The sequence below is a fragment of the Colobus angolensis genome, unplaced genomic scaffold (genome assembly GCF_000951035.1).
Source record: "Colobus angolensis palliatus isolate OR3802 unplaced genomic scaffold, Cang.pa_1.0 Scaffold7, whole genome shotgun sequence".
NCBI lineage: Eukaryota > Metazoa > Chordata > Mammalia > Primates > Cercopithecidae > Colobus > Colobus angolensis.
This window is the reverse complement of record NW_012120709.1, coordinates 20,191,649-20,210,523: the sequence shown is the minus strand read 5'-3', so window position 1 is coordinate 20,210,523 and position 18,875 is coordinate 20,191,649. Positions and strand designations below refer to the sequence as shown.

The following is an 18,875-nucleotide window of genomic DNA, read 5'->3' as shown; positions in this document are numbered from 1 at the left end:
TTTTAGTAGAGTCGGGGTTTCACCATGTTGGTCAGACTGGTCTCGAACTTTTGACCTCGTGATCTGCCCGCCTTGGCCTCCCAAAGTGGTGGGATTACAGGCATAAGCCACCGTGCTCAGCTAGTCTTTTGTTTTAAAACTCCAATGAATCTGGATTTTTTTCCCCTAACATAGAACTAGAACACTATTCGTTGTAATAAAAATTATTTTTTCATATCTTGCTGAAATTCTTTGACAAATGTGAAAGGTTAAAAATATCTATGCAAAACAGACAAAAACTGTGCAGTGAGATTGATTTTTTAGGCTGTGAATTGATAATATTTCTTTGCAAATTTGGAAGTCCCTTTAGAAAAAATGTACCCAAAGTATGATTTACAGCTAAAGAAAAGTATTTGGCCTCTTTACCTCATCACACTCCTGAGAGCAAGGTAGATCACCAGCAGCTGTACTGGAGCCACTGGTGAAAATTCGGCCAGAATTCTTGCTTTTGTTGTGTCTGCTCAAACCAGCATGGTCTGATCTGGAAATATGGCCTCAATATGTGCCACCAGTGTTTCCGTCAGTATGCGAAGGATATTGGTTTCATTAAGTTGGACTAAGTGATCTTCCTTGAAAGGGTTATCCAAGGCATCTATGTAATGCAAAACCATATGCCTCTTTGTACATAAAATAAACACACACATACACACAAACACACACACACAAAAGGAAAGTATTTGCAATTTTCCAGAAATTCAATCAATTGATCTTTGATAAATGTTAGAAAGATACTATATTTTGTGGACTGTTTTCTGTGGTTGCTTCATCGAAGATCTTTTACATTTTAAAAAACGTATCTTTTCCTCATAATTTTTAAGAAAATTAAAAAATAATCACTTCTTTTGCTAGCTCTCCATTTAAAAAGGGGTTTTTCTTAATACAAGAATCCAAGTTATTGAAAGTTAGAAGTTCAGGTCCTGTTAAAATCACACTTTTTATTGGACATTTAATTCTGATTCTAGGTGACTAATTTTGTCAATTCTTTTTTCACAGGAAGCATCAAATTCCTAATGTATTTGCTGAAAATGTCCCTTAATATTGTTCACTTTTTTGTCTTAAAAAATGTTTTGTAGCCAGGTGCGGTGGCTCACGCCTGTAATCCCAGCACTTTGGGAGGCCAAGGTGGGTGGATCACCTGAGTTCAGAAGTTCAAGAGCAGCCTGGTCAACATGGTGAAACCCTGTCTCTACTAAATATACAAAAATGAGCTGGGTGTGGTGGCGGGTGCCTGTAATCCTAGCTACTCGGGAGGCTGAGGAAGGAGAATCGCTTGAATCCGGGAGGCGGAGGTTGCAGTGAGCCGAGATTGCGCCATTGCTCTCCAGCCTGGGCAACAAGAGCGAAACTTCATCTCAAAAAAAAAAAAAAAAAAGTTTTGTATACAACAAGCAAGCAGCTTTTTTTGTTTTGCCCTGTTGTAGCAAATTGCAGCTGCCATTGATTGTGAAATTTGTGACATGCTTTCTTCTAGTCTTTTTTACCTTTGCTCTTTAAGTGGTACTACCAGCTTCTCCATCTTTACTTGACTGTATCAGTAATATGCTTTGTTTTAAATTTTAAAATTTGGACTTATTTTCTTAATCTAGAAAAAGAATAATATCATAACTAAAATAAGTATTTCAATTTACCTATTACCATTTATGTGAGTGTCACCATAACTTGTGCTCTATGCATAAAATATTCAAATAAACACATTACAGTGTTATATTAGTGCACAGAGGAAAGAAAACTGTGATAGGATCAGTCTGGAGAAAAAATCATGATGGAATCAGTCTGTTGACACTGACTGGTTTGGCAATGTATTATATGAAATACTAGAAATGACATTTGTGCCTGTTGAGTGCTTGACAATACAACAGTAATATTTTATGTGATGCAGTGGTTGCAGTGAAATGTAGTTCTATCAGAACAATGAAATTGTGTTTAATGGAAAAGTATTTTACACTGCTGCTTTAAAATTTTTTTTCCATTCAAAAATTACAGGGAGGTCTCGTGCCTCTTTCACTCAATTTTCTACAGTGTTAACATCTTAAATATTATATAGTAATATATAGTGCAGTATAGTGCAATAGCAAAACCAGGAAATTAACATTGGTACAATTCATTGAGTTTATTTAGATTTCACCAGTTTTACATGCTCGTGTGTGTGTTTGTGTAGTTCTGTGCAATTTTTTCATATGTGTAAATTCATGTAACCACCACTGCAATCAAGATACAGAACTGTTCCAAAACCACAAGGCTCCTTTGTGCTGCCCCTTTATAAGGACACACCCCTGCTTCTATTTTTAAACTTAAATTTCAATTAATCAAAACTTGAATTTCTCAGTCACACTGGCCACATTTTAAGTGTTTAGTAGCAAAATGTGGTTGGTGGCTATCACTGGACAATGCAGACTAGACTTTAGACGTTGTGAAGTATCTTAAAGGCTTTGAGATAATATGTTCACTTTCTTCTCAGGTGTGTGTGTGTGGGTGTGTGTGTTTGTGTTTAAAGAGACTTGATCTTGCTATGTTGCCCAGGCTGGATTTGAACTCCTAGGCTCAAGTGATCCTTCCAGCTAAGCCTCTGGAATGGCTTTGTCACTGTGCCCTGCTCTTCTAAGGCTCTTAATCCCTTAAGTCTTCCTTTGTGAATCAGAACTTGTTCATAACAGCTAGTCTCTTTTATGAGTCCTCTTCCTTCTACATTGGCCACTTATTCTTAACTATTATTTAATTGATAAATAGGATGTTCTAAACAACATCCTCAATATGTGTTGGAAAAAACCACCATAACATATACTGTAGAGGAGGTATTGAAATACTCTGTTTTATAGACTAGTTATGTTTTACTATAAAGTACAAACACTCAGATTCTATGCATAGATGAAAAAAGTATTTATTCATTATTAAATAAGTGAGATTTTATTCTAAACTAGTTTCAAGTTAGAATGCAGAACTTCTGAGTGCTTGTCAAATCAGATCAGCAGCTTAGCACTAGATGATTATAATGTAGATGGCTTAATACCTCATTGTTACAGAGTACAGGCAGTAATGTAGTACAGACAAGTCATTTGAGCAGTGAAAATAAAATAATAATAATTGTGTGTCATGATTTGTCCCACGCAGTCAGTTGAGAAGGCTGTAGAATTATCTCTGCTGTTTTCTTCCCCATCATCTTAAAATTAAAGAATTCTAGAAAACCTAAGAATATTCCAGGACTGCAAATGGTTTCTTGTTTAAAACTTCTTTTTTTAAAAAATTCAGATCTGTCACTTGACTCTAACCTGGAAAATGAAAAAGCGTCTACCGTCCCGTTGGCTGAGATGCTGGGAGACATGATCTGGGAGGACTTGTCTGAGTGCCTCATCAAAAACTGTTTGGTTTATTCTATTCCAACAAATAGCAGCAAATTACAGCAATATGAAGAGGTAAAGAGTCGCGATAGCACAGAAGGTTTTAAGACACTGTTGATTATTATTGCTGTCTTTTGTTTTTCCTTGGAGATAGTTTGTTCTTTAGTTATACCTTTAAGCAAATTGTTAATAAGGAATAGAGACAAATTCCATATAACTTCGGTTTTCTCCTGGCTTCCTACCTCTTTAACTGCAGAAGCTTGTTTGCTTATTAAATATATTTTCTTTATGTTCATTTATACTTATATTAGTTATAATAGCTATTGTGTGACATTTTACTTTTTTGCTTCTTTTTAGTGTTTCTTTGAGTGCTAAAATATGTATATTTATTTTAAAGATCTTTGTACTTTTACCAAGTAGAGTCAGACATTTCTATTGAAGGTATTCTTTCTAATGAATTTAAGGCTGGAAATATGTATATTTTTATACCCAGTAATTGATGGTCCATTCTAAATCTTAAATGAACAGCTTGGTTCTTATTTTTTATACATTGGATTTGAAATTCTAATATTGTAATGAAATATATGTATATGATTCTTTTCTTTTTTTTCTTGTGTATCTCAGATCATACAATCCACTGAAGAATTTGAAAATGCCCTAAAGGAAATGAGATTTTTAAAAGGAGATACTACAGATTTGCTGAAATATGCTCGTAACATCAATTCTCATTTTGCAAACAAGAAGTGCCAGGATGTGATTGTGGCAGCCAGAAATCTAATGACCTCTGAAATTCATAACACTGTGAAGGTATCAGGGTTATATTGCATTGTATATGAAGCATTGTGTATGAGAAAGCAACTCATTTTGAGATGCATATAGTAAAGTGGAAAAGAGGATGATGGTTGTTGAGCTGAGTCAAGTTATTAATCTTTTTTACACTGTTTTTGTCCCCGTTAAAGTGGTCCTAATCTCTACCTCTTCCATTGGGTATTGTGAAGTGCAGATAAGATAATGCACATGAAAGCCTTGTAAAAATTGAAAAAGTCTACATACATGTAATGGATTATTATTGTTGAAGTGAGGCAGTAGATTATTCTCATCTTTATTTCTGAAGGTTTTAGGACACAACTTTGTGACAGGTACACTTGGGCTATATTATATCCAGAAATTACATCCTATTATGAAAATGTTGACTTCATCTAATAGAGGGACTAGTTTTAAAGCTAAAATAATAAAACAGGTAAATAAAAAGATAGGATATAAATAATTACCTGTAAAGGCAGTGGACTCTTAACCTTTTTTTCTTTCTTCATATCTTACATGCATGAAATTATGTATATACCTCAAATTGGGTATAAAGCAAAACATAGATTGAGGCAATCCCTTAACAGACAATTCTTCAGCCATTTTCTGCTATCACTGAGGGAACTAGGCTTTTCTTCTTCATCCTTTCTTTCGCTGTGTCCCATTTTCCTTGGGGTACCCTATTATTGTGTCCACTTCGACAAAATATTTAATTAGCCATTTGAAATGCACAGATATTAACACTTTTTGAAGTAATTGTGGATTGTTAAGGGAGCAGAAATCTACTCAATACCAAGAACTGGGCTGTGGTTTCTTTTAACATAAATATCAATTGATTATGTCACTCTTCTGCAGAAAGTCCAGTGGCTTCCCATCTTATTTAGAGAAGACCCAGTAGCCTTACAGTGGACTACAAGGCTTTATCTGATCTGCCTCCTATTGCCTCTCTGACTCTGTTTTCTATTGCATTCATCCTTCAGGTGCTGCAGGCACCCTGGACTTATTTCTGTTCCTTGAATGTGCTAGGCCTACTTGGTTTCTGAATCTCTGAACCACTTGTTACCTCTGCATGGAATATTCTTACTGCATATCACATGATTTGCTTTTTAAAAAGTACTTTCTGATCACTTAAAAAAATTTGTAACCTCCCCTATTTCCTTCCTGTACCCCTTCCTTGCTGTATTTTTCTTTTTATTATTTTTCATCAACCAACATTTTATATGAATTGTTTATTGTTTCTCCCTCTAGAAAGTAAGCTCCATGAGGGTAGAGTTTTGTTTTTGTTTTTGTTTTGACTGTTTTGTTTATTGTTTTATCTTTAGCACCAAGAAAATACCTGGTACATACATACTACTAGTATGTACTCAGTGCTCATGTGCTTAGTAAGTACCTTTGGTAAATGAATTCATATATATCTCACAACTCCTTGATGTAAACAGCATTACCACTGAATTGCTGTGTGACTCTGGGCTTAATCTTTTCACCTTGTTGAACCTCATTTTCCTCTTCTGTACTGTGAGAGAATTGAACTAGATAATCTGAGTTTCCTACTCAAGTAATTTTGAGAGTTTGTAAAACCGCATTTTTCCCGAGTACTCAAGTGCTAATGTAGCTTCTTCTAGGTCAGGATATCTCAGCAGTGGCAGTGTTAACATTTGGGACCAGATAGTTCTTTGCTGTGGGGGACTGTCCTATGGGATATTTAGCAGCATCCTGACCTCTATTCCCTAGTTTCCAGTAGCACCTCTTCCAGTTGTGACAAGCAAAAATATCTCCAGACATTGCCAGATGCCCCCTGGAAGACAGAACTGTCCCTGATTGAGAACCACTGCTTTAGATTCCAGCCTGGTTCTTTCTCTTGACATTTAGGCCCTGGAATTAGATTTTCTAAACTTCCCAACTTTGAAAAAGCTCCTCTTCCCTTTTCTAAAAAAACATTTTCAACTTAATTGCTTTTCATGGTCTTTTTCTCAATTCTCTTTATTCCCCTATGTATACTAACTGTTACCCCAAAAGATCTATAGTTATGTTTTGTGTTGTTGTTTGGTTTTTACATTTTGTCTTAAGAGATGTCTTATTAGGTCTAACATTCTTCCATCTTAGTGTCCTTTGTCCCTCCTCATGAAATTACTTTTTCGAATCTTATGTATCCAGGCCCACTATTTTTCAGACAAAGATTAGCATTTTTAATCATCTCTGTAAGTAAATTTTTTCAGCATCATTCTGATCTTAGCCATAGTTTTTGACCACCTAGCCCCTGATATTTGTATTCTCATTTAAACTTCATAACAGCTCTCTGAAGTAGATATTATTAGACCATTTTACAGATTAGAAAGCCAAGTCCACTGACTTAAATAGTTTTATTAGACACCTTTTCTGCCAGAAAATCTCTGTCAAAGTCCAGTATGTGCAAAGCTGTTATTCTTGCAGTGGGAGTAGGGAGCCTGCTGCCTCTACATGCTTAATCTTTTTTTTTTTTTAACCCCTGAAGCATCTTTGAGAAACAAGTTTTGAAAGCCATTATTAGTATATTATTTATTTTACAATGAGAAAATTGAGATCCAGAGAGGTTAAATGACTTTGTTAAAAGTTAGGGTAAAAAATATTACTGTTTTCACATTCACAGCCTACTGTTCTTAGTCCCAACAAAGGAAATTTTTTATTGAAGCTGAAGCTTTTTTTTTTTTTTTTATAATGGGATGTTTGAATGAGTTATTTGAATGAGTTATTTCTTAGTTTGAATGAGTTATTTCTTAGACTAAGCCAACACATGTGCCTGGTACAAAATAATTTGTTCAAGAATCTAGACAATGGAACCCCAAATTATGCTGCTCTGTAATACTAATAGTCTAGTATGAGACAAATTATTTTTGAAGGTCTTTTTATTTAGCTGAAATCTTAGGCCAGTTGCACAGCTTTGGTATTTCAGGCAAAATTAAGAATGCTTGGGGCCGGGTGCGTTTGCTCATGCCTGTAATCCCAGCACTTTGGGAAGCCGAGGAGGGAGAATGACTTGAGCCCAGGAGTTCGAGACCAGCCTGTTCCATATAGCAAGACCTTTTCTCTACTAAAAATAAAAGTAAATTAGCTGGGTGTGGTGGTGCCTGTAGTCCCAGCTATGGGGGAGGTTGAGGCTACAGTGAGCTATGATTTTGCCACTATACTCCAGCCTGGGTGACAGAGTAAGACCCTATCTCAAAAAGAACACTTAGAAGAATGTCACAGTAAAGGGGATTATTTATCACTTATGACATGCTTTCATTTAGGATTCAGCAGTCATTAAAATATTGTCATAGTTATTGAAATCTTCTAATTACTCTGTAGAGCCGTAGCTGTATCATGAAAGCAAGCAGTATCTTATTCTTCACCATGTGCTTATATTTGAATTATTCTGAAAACAATATATTTTCTATATTTCTGTGTTTGAATCTTAGATTATTCCTGATTCTAAGATAAATGTGCCAGAGTTACCCACTCCTGATGAGGATAACAAACTGGAAGTACAGAAAGTGTCCAATACTCAGTACAACGAAGTGGTGAATTTAGAGCCTGAAAATACATTGGACCAACATTCCTTTTCCTTGCCCACATGCCGGATCAGTGAATCAGTGAAGAAATTAATGGAACTTGCCTATCAGACTTTACTAGAGGCAACAACCAGTAGTGATCAATGGTATGAATTCTGGGTTGTGTGAAAATGGCAATGACTTGGTTAAATGCATACCTAACTAGATGTTTATCAGGAAAATTAGCTGGAATTCTTTGGTTTTTCTTATCCTAGACGTTAATGCTTTTTCTGGAAAAAAAAACAAAACAAAACCCAGTGCATCACACAGATTTATGTCTATCTCTAACTTTTATTTGCAATAGCGTAGATGTATGAGCAAGGTATAAGAAGTAGGTGCACTTGTATGGATGGACAGATGGATTTTTTTGACATCAAAAATTGTTAATCACTTTTTAACAAAAGCTCTTCAATTGTCGTTGAATTTTTACTTTTACTTTATATTTGAATTGAATGATACATGAGAAAGCACATGCAAAGAACTTAGACTCTTACCTGGAAAATGATTAATACTTAAATGTTTATTATTGTGGTGGCAGTGGGTAATAGTCATATCTTCTATTCCAGCTTGCTTGGACTCTTTAGCCTAACATTCTTTTTACCTTTTGATACCCAGTCCCTAATTCATTTACATTTTAAATGTTTATGTTTAAAGCAATAACAATTTGTTAGGCAGCCAAAAGTAGAAGGGAAAGAATGGAACATGCCAGGGATCTGGCTTCACTCTTTCAAGACGACTTCTAATCTATATTGCATTCATGTTACCTTAAATTCTATTCTATTATCTTATACGGAATCTGTTTTTGTCCAATAAGCTTCTTCCCTACTCCTAGACTAAATTGAAAAGAAAATGGCAGAGCATGGACCAAGTTGATAGCAGCGCAGGTTTATAAAAGCTTCTTTAGTTTGAATCTGTGCTTAGCAATTTCATTCTTCCTATCCTCATAAAGAAAACAGTTTCAGTTGGGGTTTGACCCAATCAAATTGCATCTTTAGATGGACTTCCAGAGTTCAGTTTTTATCTCACATACGAGCAAACCTCTTTATTTTATTCTGCTTTAGAAAGAACATGTCTCCCAAGATACTTCTCTGACTTTAATGAATCATTACATTCACATGTCCATTCAAAGTTAATTGTAAGAAGGAATAAAATGAACATAGGAGTGACTGTTGGCAAAATGAATATAGGACAGTTTCTTCACATGACACTCTTTTGAATATATCAGACCAGAAGTTAGAGATGCAGGGCAATATTTCTTAAATTTTTTGAGAACACAAGACACCAAATAGTGTTTGTATACTGACACTATAGTGTTTGTATACTGACACAATAGTATTTGTAAATGGACATTCTTTCCACTAAAAGTAATAGTTTTTAACAGGACAAACAAAACCGCAGCTACAGTACAACAACCCCCTTTTTCATTATCAAACTCAAACAGCAGCTTCTGCACAAAAATGAAATAATTTAATCAGGTATTATAATAATCAAATAGGAACAGGGTTTTTGGGTGTGACTTATTTTCCTAAATATTTATAAAATCCCTGTAAGCTTTTAAGGTACATAGCTTAAGATATTCTTATGTAGAGGTAAGCTACACAAACCTTATGTTTGCCTTTTAAAAGTGCATTTTAATAATAATCTGTAGGTGTTTTAAGGCTAGATTTAAAGGGCAAAATATCTTGAGGGCTAGATTCTATCCTAGAAATGTTGATTCACCTCCTTGCATTGAGGAAAGAAGGAGAAAAGGTGAAAGCTGAAAGTCAGACTGATTCTAAAAGAACCAAGTGAATGCTTTTATTGATACCTTGCCCTTTGCAGAGTGCATCAGTGAGTAGCTGACATTTGCTTGAGGCTTAGCTCCATTTGTTACTGAAGGGATACTCTGGGTACTGGCAGAACAGAAATTGATAAATAGAAAAGAGGCTTTGGGTTGAATGCTGCTCTTCTTACAATGATTAATGGATCCAGGTGTTTAGAATTGTAGTCTAGTTAGTAAATACTGGTTGAGACTATATTTCCATCTAGATTAATGGTGTTTTCCAGCAACCAAGGCAGGTGTTCTCTGCAACTGTAGTTTTAGCTTATGACTCTCACTGGAGATGCACTTAGTTTAATTTTTTTTCTTATTTTTAGTGTATTCTTAGGCATTTCTGTTAAGTCTATGTTTTCTTTTTAGTGCTGTTCAACTTTTCTACTCAGTGAGGAATATCTTCCATTTGTTCCATGATGTTGTACCAACATATCACAAGTAAGTACTACTGTATCTCATTTCTATATAATAATTGTATGTCTAAGATGTGTAAGTTAAATTGAAACAAATAATTTTATATTCCCACTAAAGATAATTTTGATTACTAACATTCACACTAAAATGCAGTAAATAACTTTAAAATGCATATTTAAAGGATTTGGTCATTTATTACTAAATTAATTAGGATTTTATAATCTTGCAGTGTAGTTAGTGATACACATTTTAAAACTCAACAGAACTACCTTGTTTTGATGCTAAGCATTTTCAGAACTGCTTTACTTAACTCTAAGCCTCTGGTTTAGTTTTGTTATTTGAATTAAAATATTTAGATGTTTTTCATAAATATTTTTGATAACATGTCAACAAAGCTATTGCTTAGCCAAGAACTCTGAATTTCAAAGACGAGAATCTCAGTGTGAGATTACAGGCTCACACTTGTAATCCCAGCACTTTGGAGGGAGAGGTGGGAGGATTGTTTGAGGCCAGAAGTTCGAGACTAGCCTGAGCAACATAGTGAGACCCTCGTCTCTGATTAAAACAAAAACCAACCAAACAAAAAAACCCAAAAACTGTTTACTGAAGTATTTTTTAGTTCAGATTTTTGAATAATGGGGGTGTTTTTAACTAGGCTCACCTGTTTTTATTATAAAAGCTTATTATGAACCTTATTGGTTTTGTTTGTATTCTCTTTACTGTAGTTTAACATTCTTGCTTTATTTTTTACTTAAGCAAAAGAAAAGAGAAAACATATTTGCATTAGCTGACAGCCTTGTCCTTGGGGATTCAAAGACAGTTGGCTTAGACATTTCGTGGCTCGGAAACATTTTTCACACTGTTGTAGAGTTAGATTTGCCTCTCTTTCTCCTTTGTATAACCTCAGAACTTTAGTGTGCGTCAGAATCATCTGGAAGTCTTGTTAAAACACAGATTGCTCGATTCGTGCCCAAGGTTTCTGATTCAGTAGGTCTGGAGTGGGGCTTAGAGTTTTAGCAGATATCCAGGTGATGCTGATGTTGCCTGTCAGGGGACCACATTTTGAGAACCACTGTCCTTAGATAATGGTTCTCAGCTTTGGCAGTATTTTATTTTATGTCATTTCATTTCAGTTCCATTCCATTCGTTTAATTTCATATTTTGAGACAGAGTCTAACTCTGTTGCCTAGGCTGGAGTGCAGTGGTGCAATCATAGCTCACTGCAGCCTCAACCTACAGGGCTCAGGCGATCTTCCCATCTTAGCCTCCCAGCTAGTTGGGACCACAGGCACTCACCACCACACTGTCTAATATTATTTATTATTTTTGTAAAGATGGGGTCTGTATATGTTGCCTAGGCTGGTCTTGAACTCCTTGGCTCAAGTGGTCCTCCTGCCTTGGCCTCTCAGAATGCTGGTATTACAGTTGTGAGCCACTGCACCGGCCAAGCTTTGGCAGTATTTTAGAATAACTTATGGAGCTTTAAAAATATACATATTTACCCTCTTCCTAGAGCTTTTGATTTATGACTGTTGTAAGACCCAGGCATGATTTGTTTTGTTTTTAAGCCCCACAGGTGATTCTGATGTGTAGCCTGACATAAGGACTATCTTGATTGTTGGCTTCTGAGTTGTATATCCTAGTTTTATATTGAGTTAGCAAACTAGAAACTGTTAATTGAATGACTGTTAGTGGGTAGATAGCAGAAAATATAAGATAAGATTTCTTCCCAAGCTGGGTAGATAAGACTAATATGTGTAGAAGAATTCAAGCAGTGATTTTCAATCCTGGATGAAAATTAAAATCACCTGGGAAAATTTTAAACCATAAATGCTGTGATTTCACTCTTAGAGCTTGTGATTTAATTTATTTGGGGTAAAGTCTAAGCATCTATAGATTTTTAAAATTCCAAGATGACTCTAATCTTTAGTTTTTGAAAACTAGTGAATTAGAAAATAATTGAACACTTCATTATGTAAATGAAGTAGGAATTTGGAGAAAGGTGAAGTAAACCTGTATTTCCATAGATGTATCCATGTAAAACTTCAAGGACATTATTATATATAGCTCTGCTAGGTTTTCAGTGCAAAACGTTGACTCAGGCAAACATCTTGACTCCCTTAATCTTTCTTTTTTTGTTAATCACTAGGATAGTTTTATAGGATAAGATCCCATTCAGGCAGAACAGCCTCCCTCTAGGAGTGGGAGTGGTGAGATTGTATCTTGTTATGTGTAGCATTTAGAAACTAGACAGTTACTAAAGCCTAGAAATACCTTAGAGAAGTTGTGAGTTTCATCAACCCCAGCTTCAGTAACAGGTGGTTTCTTTGTTTGTCTGCCTCTCCTTCTGGCCTAGGGAGAACCTTCAAAAACTTCCCCAGTTGGCCGCTATTCATCACAACAACTGTATGTACATTGCTCACCACTTGTTGACCCTCGGGCATCAGTTCAGATTGCGTCTTGCCCCCATTCTTTGTGATGGCGCTGCTACTTTTGTGGATCTTGTACCTGGCTTCAGGAGACTTGGTAACTGATACCTTAAATGTAGGAAAGCATGTGGATTATGCAGCTTGTCAACATAGTATCTTTATAGTTTTTGAATGAGATAATTAGAATGGTGGTCCTGAGCTGTATCGGAAAGTGGGAGGGCATTTAATTTGCAAGTGTTTCCAGTTATTTAATTGTATAAGGTGAGTGTGGTCTTTGTGGGAGACTTACTTTTTTGTAAGATGATTTCATGGTACCTTAGAGTTCCAAACTGCAGTGCTAGTGTGCATTGAATTTGCCAGATCAGGATTATGTCATTAGAATGACACATAATAGGATTTATATTGTGACAATTCTGTTTATATTGTTGGTAAGAGCTCACCAATATCAGTGCTAGTTTCTTTTGCAAAACCCCAAGACAGCTCCCCCATCTTACACCTCCCTTAGTTTTACTTGGGATTACTAAAAGGCAAAAGAAATGAAATGTGGAGTAAATCAATATGTTGATCATAGCAGAGAATCTATATGGTTCACTTAGTTTTTCAGTTCTTGACTTTTCCCTTAGGTGGTGTAGATATATCAGAATAATACGTAGTTCTTTTTTCTATAGTAATTTTTCTTAGCTGACTCTGGCTGTAAGCAAACTACTGGAAAAGACTTATTATCTGGAGGGTGGGGTTTGAGAAACTGGCTAATGTATTCAAGGTGATTGTTTCTAGTAACTTTAGGGCAGCTTTATGATATTATCTAGCAATTATTTTTATATAGGCAGAACAGATACATGGTTTATACATCTCTTGTCTATCCTGGTTTTGCAGTGTGTAATTGAACAGCTTTTAAAATGGTTTATTCTGTTTTTCCATCACAGGGACAGAATGCTTTTTGGCCCAAATGCGGGCACAGAAAGGTGAACTTCTGGAAAGATTATCAAGTGCTAGGAACTTTTCAAATATGGACGATGAAGAGAATTATTCTGTAGCAAGTAAAGCAGTCCGACAGGTAGGAGGCTCTTGCTAGCACTGAAATTTGTATCCTATCCTTAGATGCCTTTTTTTTTGTTTTTTGTTTTTTAAGCAGAAAACAATATGTAACAAGTACTCAGTTGATTCCCTGCACCCCCACCTTTGGAAAATCTAGATACCTTTTACAGTCATGTTTAAGAACTTTTTCTTCCCCTCTCCCACCAAGACCACAGGAAACTATCCTTTCATTGACTCAATAATTGCAACTAGTTACCTAGAAAGTCTGTTGTAGCACGTAGTTGATTCCTGAACTTAGATTCGGGTCCTGGCTAACATGATGAAACCCCGTCTCTACTAAAAAATACAAAAAAAAAACTAGCCGGGCGAGGTGGCGGGCGCCTGTAGTCCCAGCTACTCGGGAGGCTGAGGCAGGAGAATGGCATAAACCCGGGAGGCGGAGCTTGCAGTGAGCTGAGATCCGGCCACTGCACTCCAGCCCGGGCAACAGAGCGAGACTCCGTCTCAAAAAAAAAATAAATAAATAAAAATAAATAAATAAATAAATAAAAAAGATTTGGGAATTTGAAATATTGGCTTTTATCTTAATGCTCCCCTTTCTTAAGTGATATATCTTTTTGCTGCAGTTTTCCTATCCACAGGTTGATGAATCTGCTTTTCATCTACCAGGGATATCACTATGGTTAAATGTTCAAGAAGCATATATCCTTAGTTACTTTACCTCATTTTGGCATAATGCCACTTTCGCTATAAACTCACAAATGATAAATGTAAATCTGGAAAATATGAGTCACAATAATCTTTCTTCCATGTAAATAGCTGTATTCTTCTACAGGTACTGCACCAACTAAAGAGACTTGGAATTGTGTGGCAGGATGTCCTGCCCGTGAATATATATTGTAAGGCTATGGGGACTTTACTCAATACAGCAATTTCTGAGATCATTGGCAAAATTACTGCCCTAGAGGTAAGGGCCATTAGATGCTACCCCAGCCTTGAGATGCAATTCATATCCCAGATTGTGACTTTGCTGAGAAAGTGATGTTGAAGAAATTGTTCATGTTTCATGTCTAACTCATGCTGTTATTTTTTATCTTTCAGTTTTGTTTTATTTCTATTTTACTAGAAACTGGTTAATCTCTTTTATACAAAAGTAGGATTTAACTATTTGTCAGCATACCATCTTGATTATGAATGAGGAAGTTAGAAACTGGGTAGTGGTCCTGAGATGCATTGCATAGTGTAAAGTCATTTAATTTGCAAGTAAACTCAATAATTTGATTTAGTAAAGTGAATGCAGTCTTGTGCAGATTCCATTTTTCCAATACACTGTTGCAGTTTAAATTTTACTTGTGATTCTTCAGGAAAATTGGCTGGACTTGGCCAGCTGATGCCTCTAAATCATAGATTGACTAAATCCTTATTTGTAATCACATCCCCTGCTTTGCAACAAGCTGTGCGACATTCTATTGGAGAAATGGGCTCTTTCATGCAGGCAAACTAAATTACTGACGATCTGTTGAAACATATTTTGTGTCATTCTTATATAAAAGTATTGTCAGAGAGCTGATGAAAAGTAGTGTCTAGTAAGTTGTGCTAAATTGGTTGGAAAACATTGTTGTAGCCAACCCACCTGGACAGCATGCGTCAATGATCTGCTGCCCTTTCCCCACTTCTGAGCTGGCCCAATTCTATTCTATTGTCTTTCCTCTGTGCAAAACCAGGACATATCTACTGAAGATGGTGATAGATTATATTCCTTATGCAAAACAGTGATGGATGAAGGACCCCAAGTATTTGCACCTTTATCTGAAGAAAGCAAGAACAAGAAATATCAAGAAGAGGTTCCAGTCTATGTGCCAAAATGGATGCCATTCAAGGAATTGATGATGATGCTACAAGCCAGCTTGCAAGAAATTGGGGATCGGTATGTGTAACCCTTCTGTAGAGGCATATAACTCTCCATAGCTACAAAAGAGTGATAGTGCCCTTGATAGCAGGGCTTTTCCCTGTTTGCTGATGTTACTCATGAAAGACTTTCATATTGAGTAGCAGTAGCTGGGCCCTTTTCATGATCTATCATAGTGCAGATCTCATTACCACTTTCCCATATTTGATAACATAAAGACTTCTTATCCATATTATTTTGGTCTTGAATATGTGGTTTTGGCATGCTGTACAAATGATCTGGCAACTGTAAGAATTATAGCCTTCTGACATCTGGATGGAAATTGTTGCTCACTTTAAGGAACAGTGGATGCTTTTTTTTTTTGAGACATGGTCTTACTCTGTCACCCAGGTTGAAGTGCAGTGGCTCAATCATTGCTCACTGCAGACTCAAACTCGTGGGCTCAAGGGATTCTCCCACCTCAGCCTCCTGAGTAGCTGGGATTACAGGTGCCTACCATCACACCTGGCTAATTTATTTTATTTTATCGTTTTATTATTTTTTATTTGATTTGGTTTGTTTTCTTTTATTTTGTTTTAGAGATGAGGTTTCTCTGTGTTGCCCAAGCCGGTCCCAAACTCCTGGCCTCCCAAAATGCTGGGATTATAGGAATGAGCCACTGCAGCCAGCCTGGATGAATTTTCAGAATTACTTTAATATATTAACAGAGAAGTGACTTTTATCTGTCTGAAATATTGAGCATCAAACTACTGTTTGATCGCAGTCTTTCTGCAGGGAGTGCAGTAGTTTCAAAGGTTAAGGACCATATACCTAGTAGAGATTCATCTTTTCTTAAATGTAGTGGGTGATGTTTTCTCTCAACACCACCAGTTAATGTTGCTGTGCCCAGTGAGTGTATGCTGTATCATATCATAGTGTGCGGAGGCCATTGCACAAAACAGAATAGATGCGGGTCGGTTACACATTCATGGATGCTTTCATATTGTCTTGGTAGATTATTGGTTGGTATGTATACCTTACATAGAGGCCTCTCTGTAGAGGCCTTAAGGTCATCTCCATCCCTGTAGGTACTTGTCTATCTGCTTTAGCTTGGTTTACTACAGATGTCTGGTTATATTGGACCAGTCATCCTAGATGTGTCTGAGTTGTTTGCTGCAAATATTAGTCATTTGTACAATGTAAATAAGATCTCTACTTGAAAAAAAAAATCATGTCAGGATACCTCCAATCACATTTCATAGAAAGTTTAGATTTATTCGTTTATTATTTACAAGTCCTTAGTGGGTAACAAAGATGCTTTTAAGTAGTAGGCTCCACTGGGCAGTAGATAAGAATTTTTCTATGTGTTAAAGGGCCTTCTTGCAGTCTAAGAATGATCATTCATTCCTTGTTGTAAGAAGAATAATAACAGTATAATTCAACTTCTTTTTACTGCCTAGGAAATTTTTTTTTCCCCAGAGATTTCTCTAAATATAAGGCTAAAGTTGTAAAATATACATATGAAGTAATACAGTAGATATACTCTGTATTTACAATGTAAAGAAAAAGAATAAATTTCATGTACCTGTTACCCAACTTAAGAAAAACAATACCCGTATTTTGAAAATCCATGTGTACCCTTCTCCATATGCTCTCCATGAGGGGTCACCACTATCTTGACTTTTATGCTATTTATTTCCTTGCCTTTCTTTATAGTTTTACCACATTTACATGTATTCCTAAATAATATAAAGTTTAGACTTGCATTTTTTTGAACTTGGTATAAGTAGAATCATCTGTAACTTCTTTTGTTCAATATTATTATTATGTTTTTGAAATTTATTCTTTTTTTTTGAGACGGAGTCTCACTCTGTCACCCAGGCTGGAGTGCAGTGGTGTGATATCGGCTTACTGCAACCTCTGCCTCCCAGGCTCCAGCAATTCTCCTGCCTCAGCCTCCTGTGTAGCTGGGATTAAAGGTGCCCATCACCACTCCCGGCTAATTTTTGTATTTTCAGTAGAGATGGGGGTTTCACCATGTTGTCTAGGCTGGTCTCGAACTCCTGACCTCATGTGATCTACCTGCCTCAGCCTCCCAAAGTGTTGGGATTACAGGCATGAGCCACCGCGCCCGGCCTGAAATCCATTCTTGATGGTATGTGTAGCTGCAGTTCATTTTCACCACTGTGTCATTCCATTGTACAAATATTTCATAGTTTATTTGTCCTATTTAGTCTCATTTTCACCAGTATTTGGAATTATCAGACTGGAAAATTTCAGCTGATCTAATAGGCATACAATGATAGGTTATTGTCATTTTAGTTTGCATTTCCCTAAATTCTAATGATGTTGAGCATGTTTTCATTGGTCATTCATGTTTCTTCTATTATGTAATGCCTGTTCATATTTTTTGCCCTTTATTCTAATAGGTTGTTTGTGGTTTCACTATTGATTCATGGGACTTCTTTATATATTTTTACACTAGTCCTTCGTCAGTTAAAATCGGTTGCCTGTGGCTTACTTTGTAGTACAGTTACAGAGCCTAAGGCATGAGAGTATTACGGTCATAATTATTAGTTCAAAGAGGACTTGGTATAGAATAAGGGAGAACAGTCTCATACTCTTCACTTGGTCTCTTCATCTGGCTGTGCTGATACCAGTTGTAGTGGGTGAGCAAAGAGGTCAAAGACATTGTGGCGTAGTTCTATGAAGAAGAGGAAGGATGCCCAGAATTTGTTTTATTTCTATTTCAAGCAAATAAGCATTTGGATCAAATAGGCAATTTTTAAGTCTTGCTTATACTTCCGAGACCTAATAGGAAATGAAACTCTATCTTTTGTTTTGCAGGTGGGCAGATGGAAAAGGACCCTTGGCAGCTGCTTTCTCTTCCAGTGAAGTAAAAGCTTTAATTCGTGCCTTGTTTCAGAACACAGAAAGAAGAGCAGCTGCCCTTGCTAAAATTAAATAGCTCCATCTTCTTAAGAAAGCTATGTCTTGAATATGTGGATTCTTCCCTTGGCATAATTACTCCCTTAAAGACTTCTTTGAATTGCCCATTGGTTTTGGTGAACCAGTACATCATGGAAGTTTGACTTTACAGAAGAACATCTTACCTTCTGGCCTGTATGAGGCTTTGTTTAAGAACTGTTTATTAAGATAAATTGTCAAGTAAAGCACCTCAATTCATTGACTTTCTAGCCATCTTCCTTTGATTAGCTAACAAACTGTCAGGCAGCATTATTTCATGCTGCTTCCAGAGCCCTCTGGGAACATACACATTGTAAATGCAGGCCTTGGCTTTGGAGTGAGGAATCGGGAGATTCCAAGAGTCGGGGTAGAGAATTTCTGAGCAAATGGGTGATATTTTAGGGGTGTAGGGGGAGGGAAGGGAAGAATTGGCACCATATTTGGCCTTGCAGGAATTAAGGAGACTTCCTGTAATATTTCTTTCCAATAAATAATGCTTTTTACAATTAAGGGTGAGTGTCTTTAATAACATGGGAGCTTTGACAAGAGACCAACAAGATTTCTTATGTTCTATGCCATCCT

At 36.3% G+C, this 18,875-nt stretch overlaps 1 protein-coding gene across 1 annotated transcript in view; it reads left to right on the top strand.

The window, feature by feature from the left end:
- Positions 1 to 18,803, top strand: part of ZW10 (zw10 kinetochore protein) — a 40,745-nt gene extending 21,942 nt beyond the window's left edge. The window contains exons 8-16 of the mRNA XM_011926773.1: positions 3,286 to 3,449; positions 3,999 to 4,181; positions 7,613 to 7,851; positions 9,924 to 9,995; positions 12,328 to 12,497; positions 13,327 to 13,457; positions 14,274 to 14,405; positions 15,163 to 15,365; positions 18,174 to 18,803. Of these exons, the coding sequence (XP_011782163.1) occupies positions 3,286 to 3,449; positions 3,999 to 4,181; positions 7,613 to 7,851; positions 9,924 to 9,995; positions 12,328 to 12,497; positions 13,327 to 13,457; positions 14,274 to 14,405; positions 15,163 to 15,365; positions 18,174 to 18,294 (1,415 nt within the window). The 3' untranslated portion in view covers positions 18,295 to 18,803. The remainder of the gene's footprint in view (positions 1 to 3,285; positions 3,450 to 3,998; positions 4,182 to 7,612; positions 7,852 to 9,923; positions 9,996 to 12,327; positions 12,498 to 13,326; positions 13,458 to 14,273; positions 14,406 to 15,162; positions 15,366 to 18,173) is intronic.
- The last annotated feature ends 72 nt before the right edge of the window (positions 18,804 to 18,875 follow it).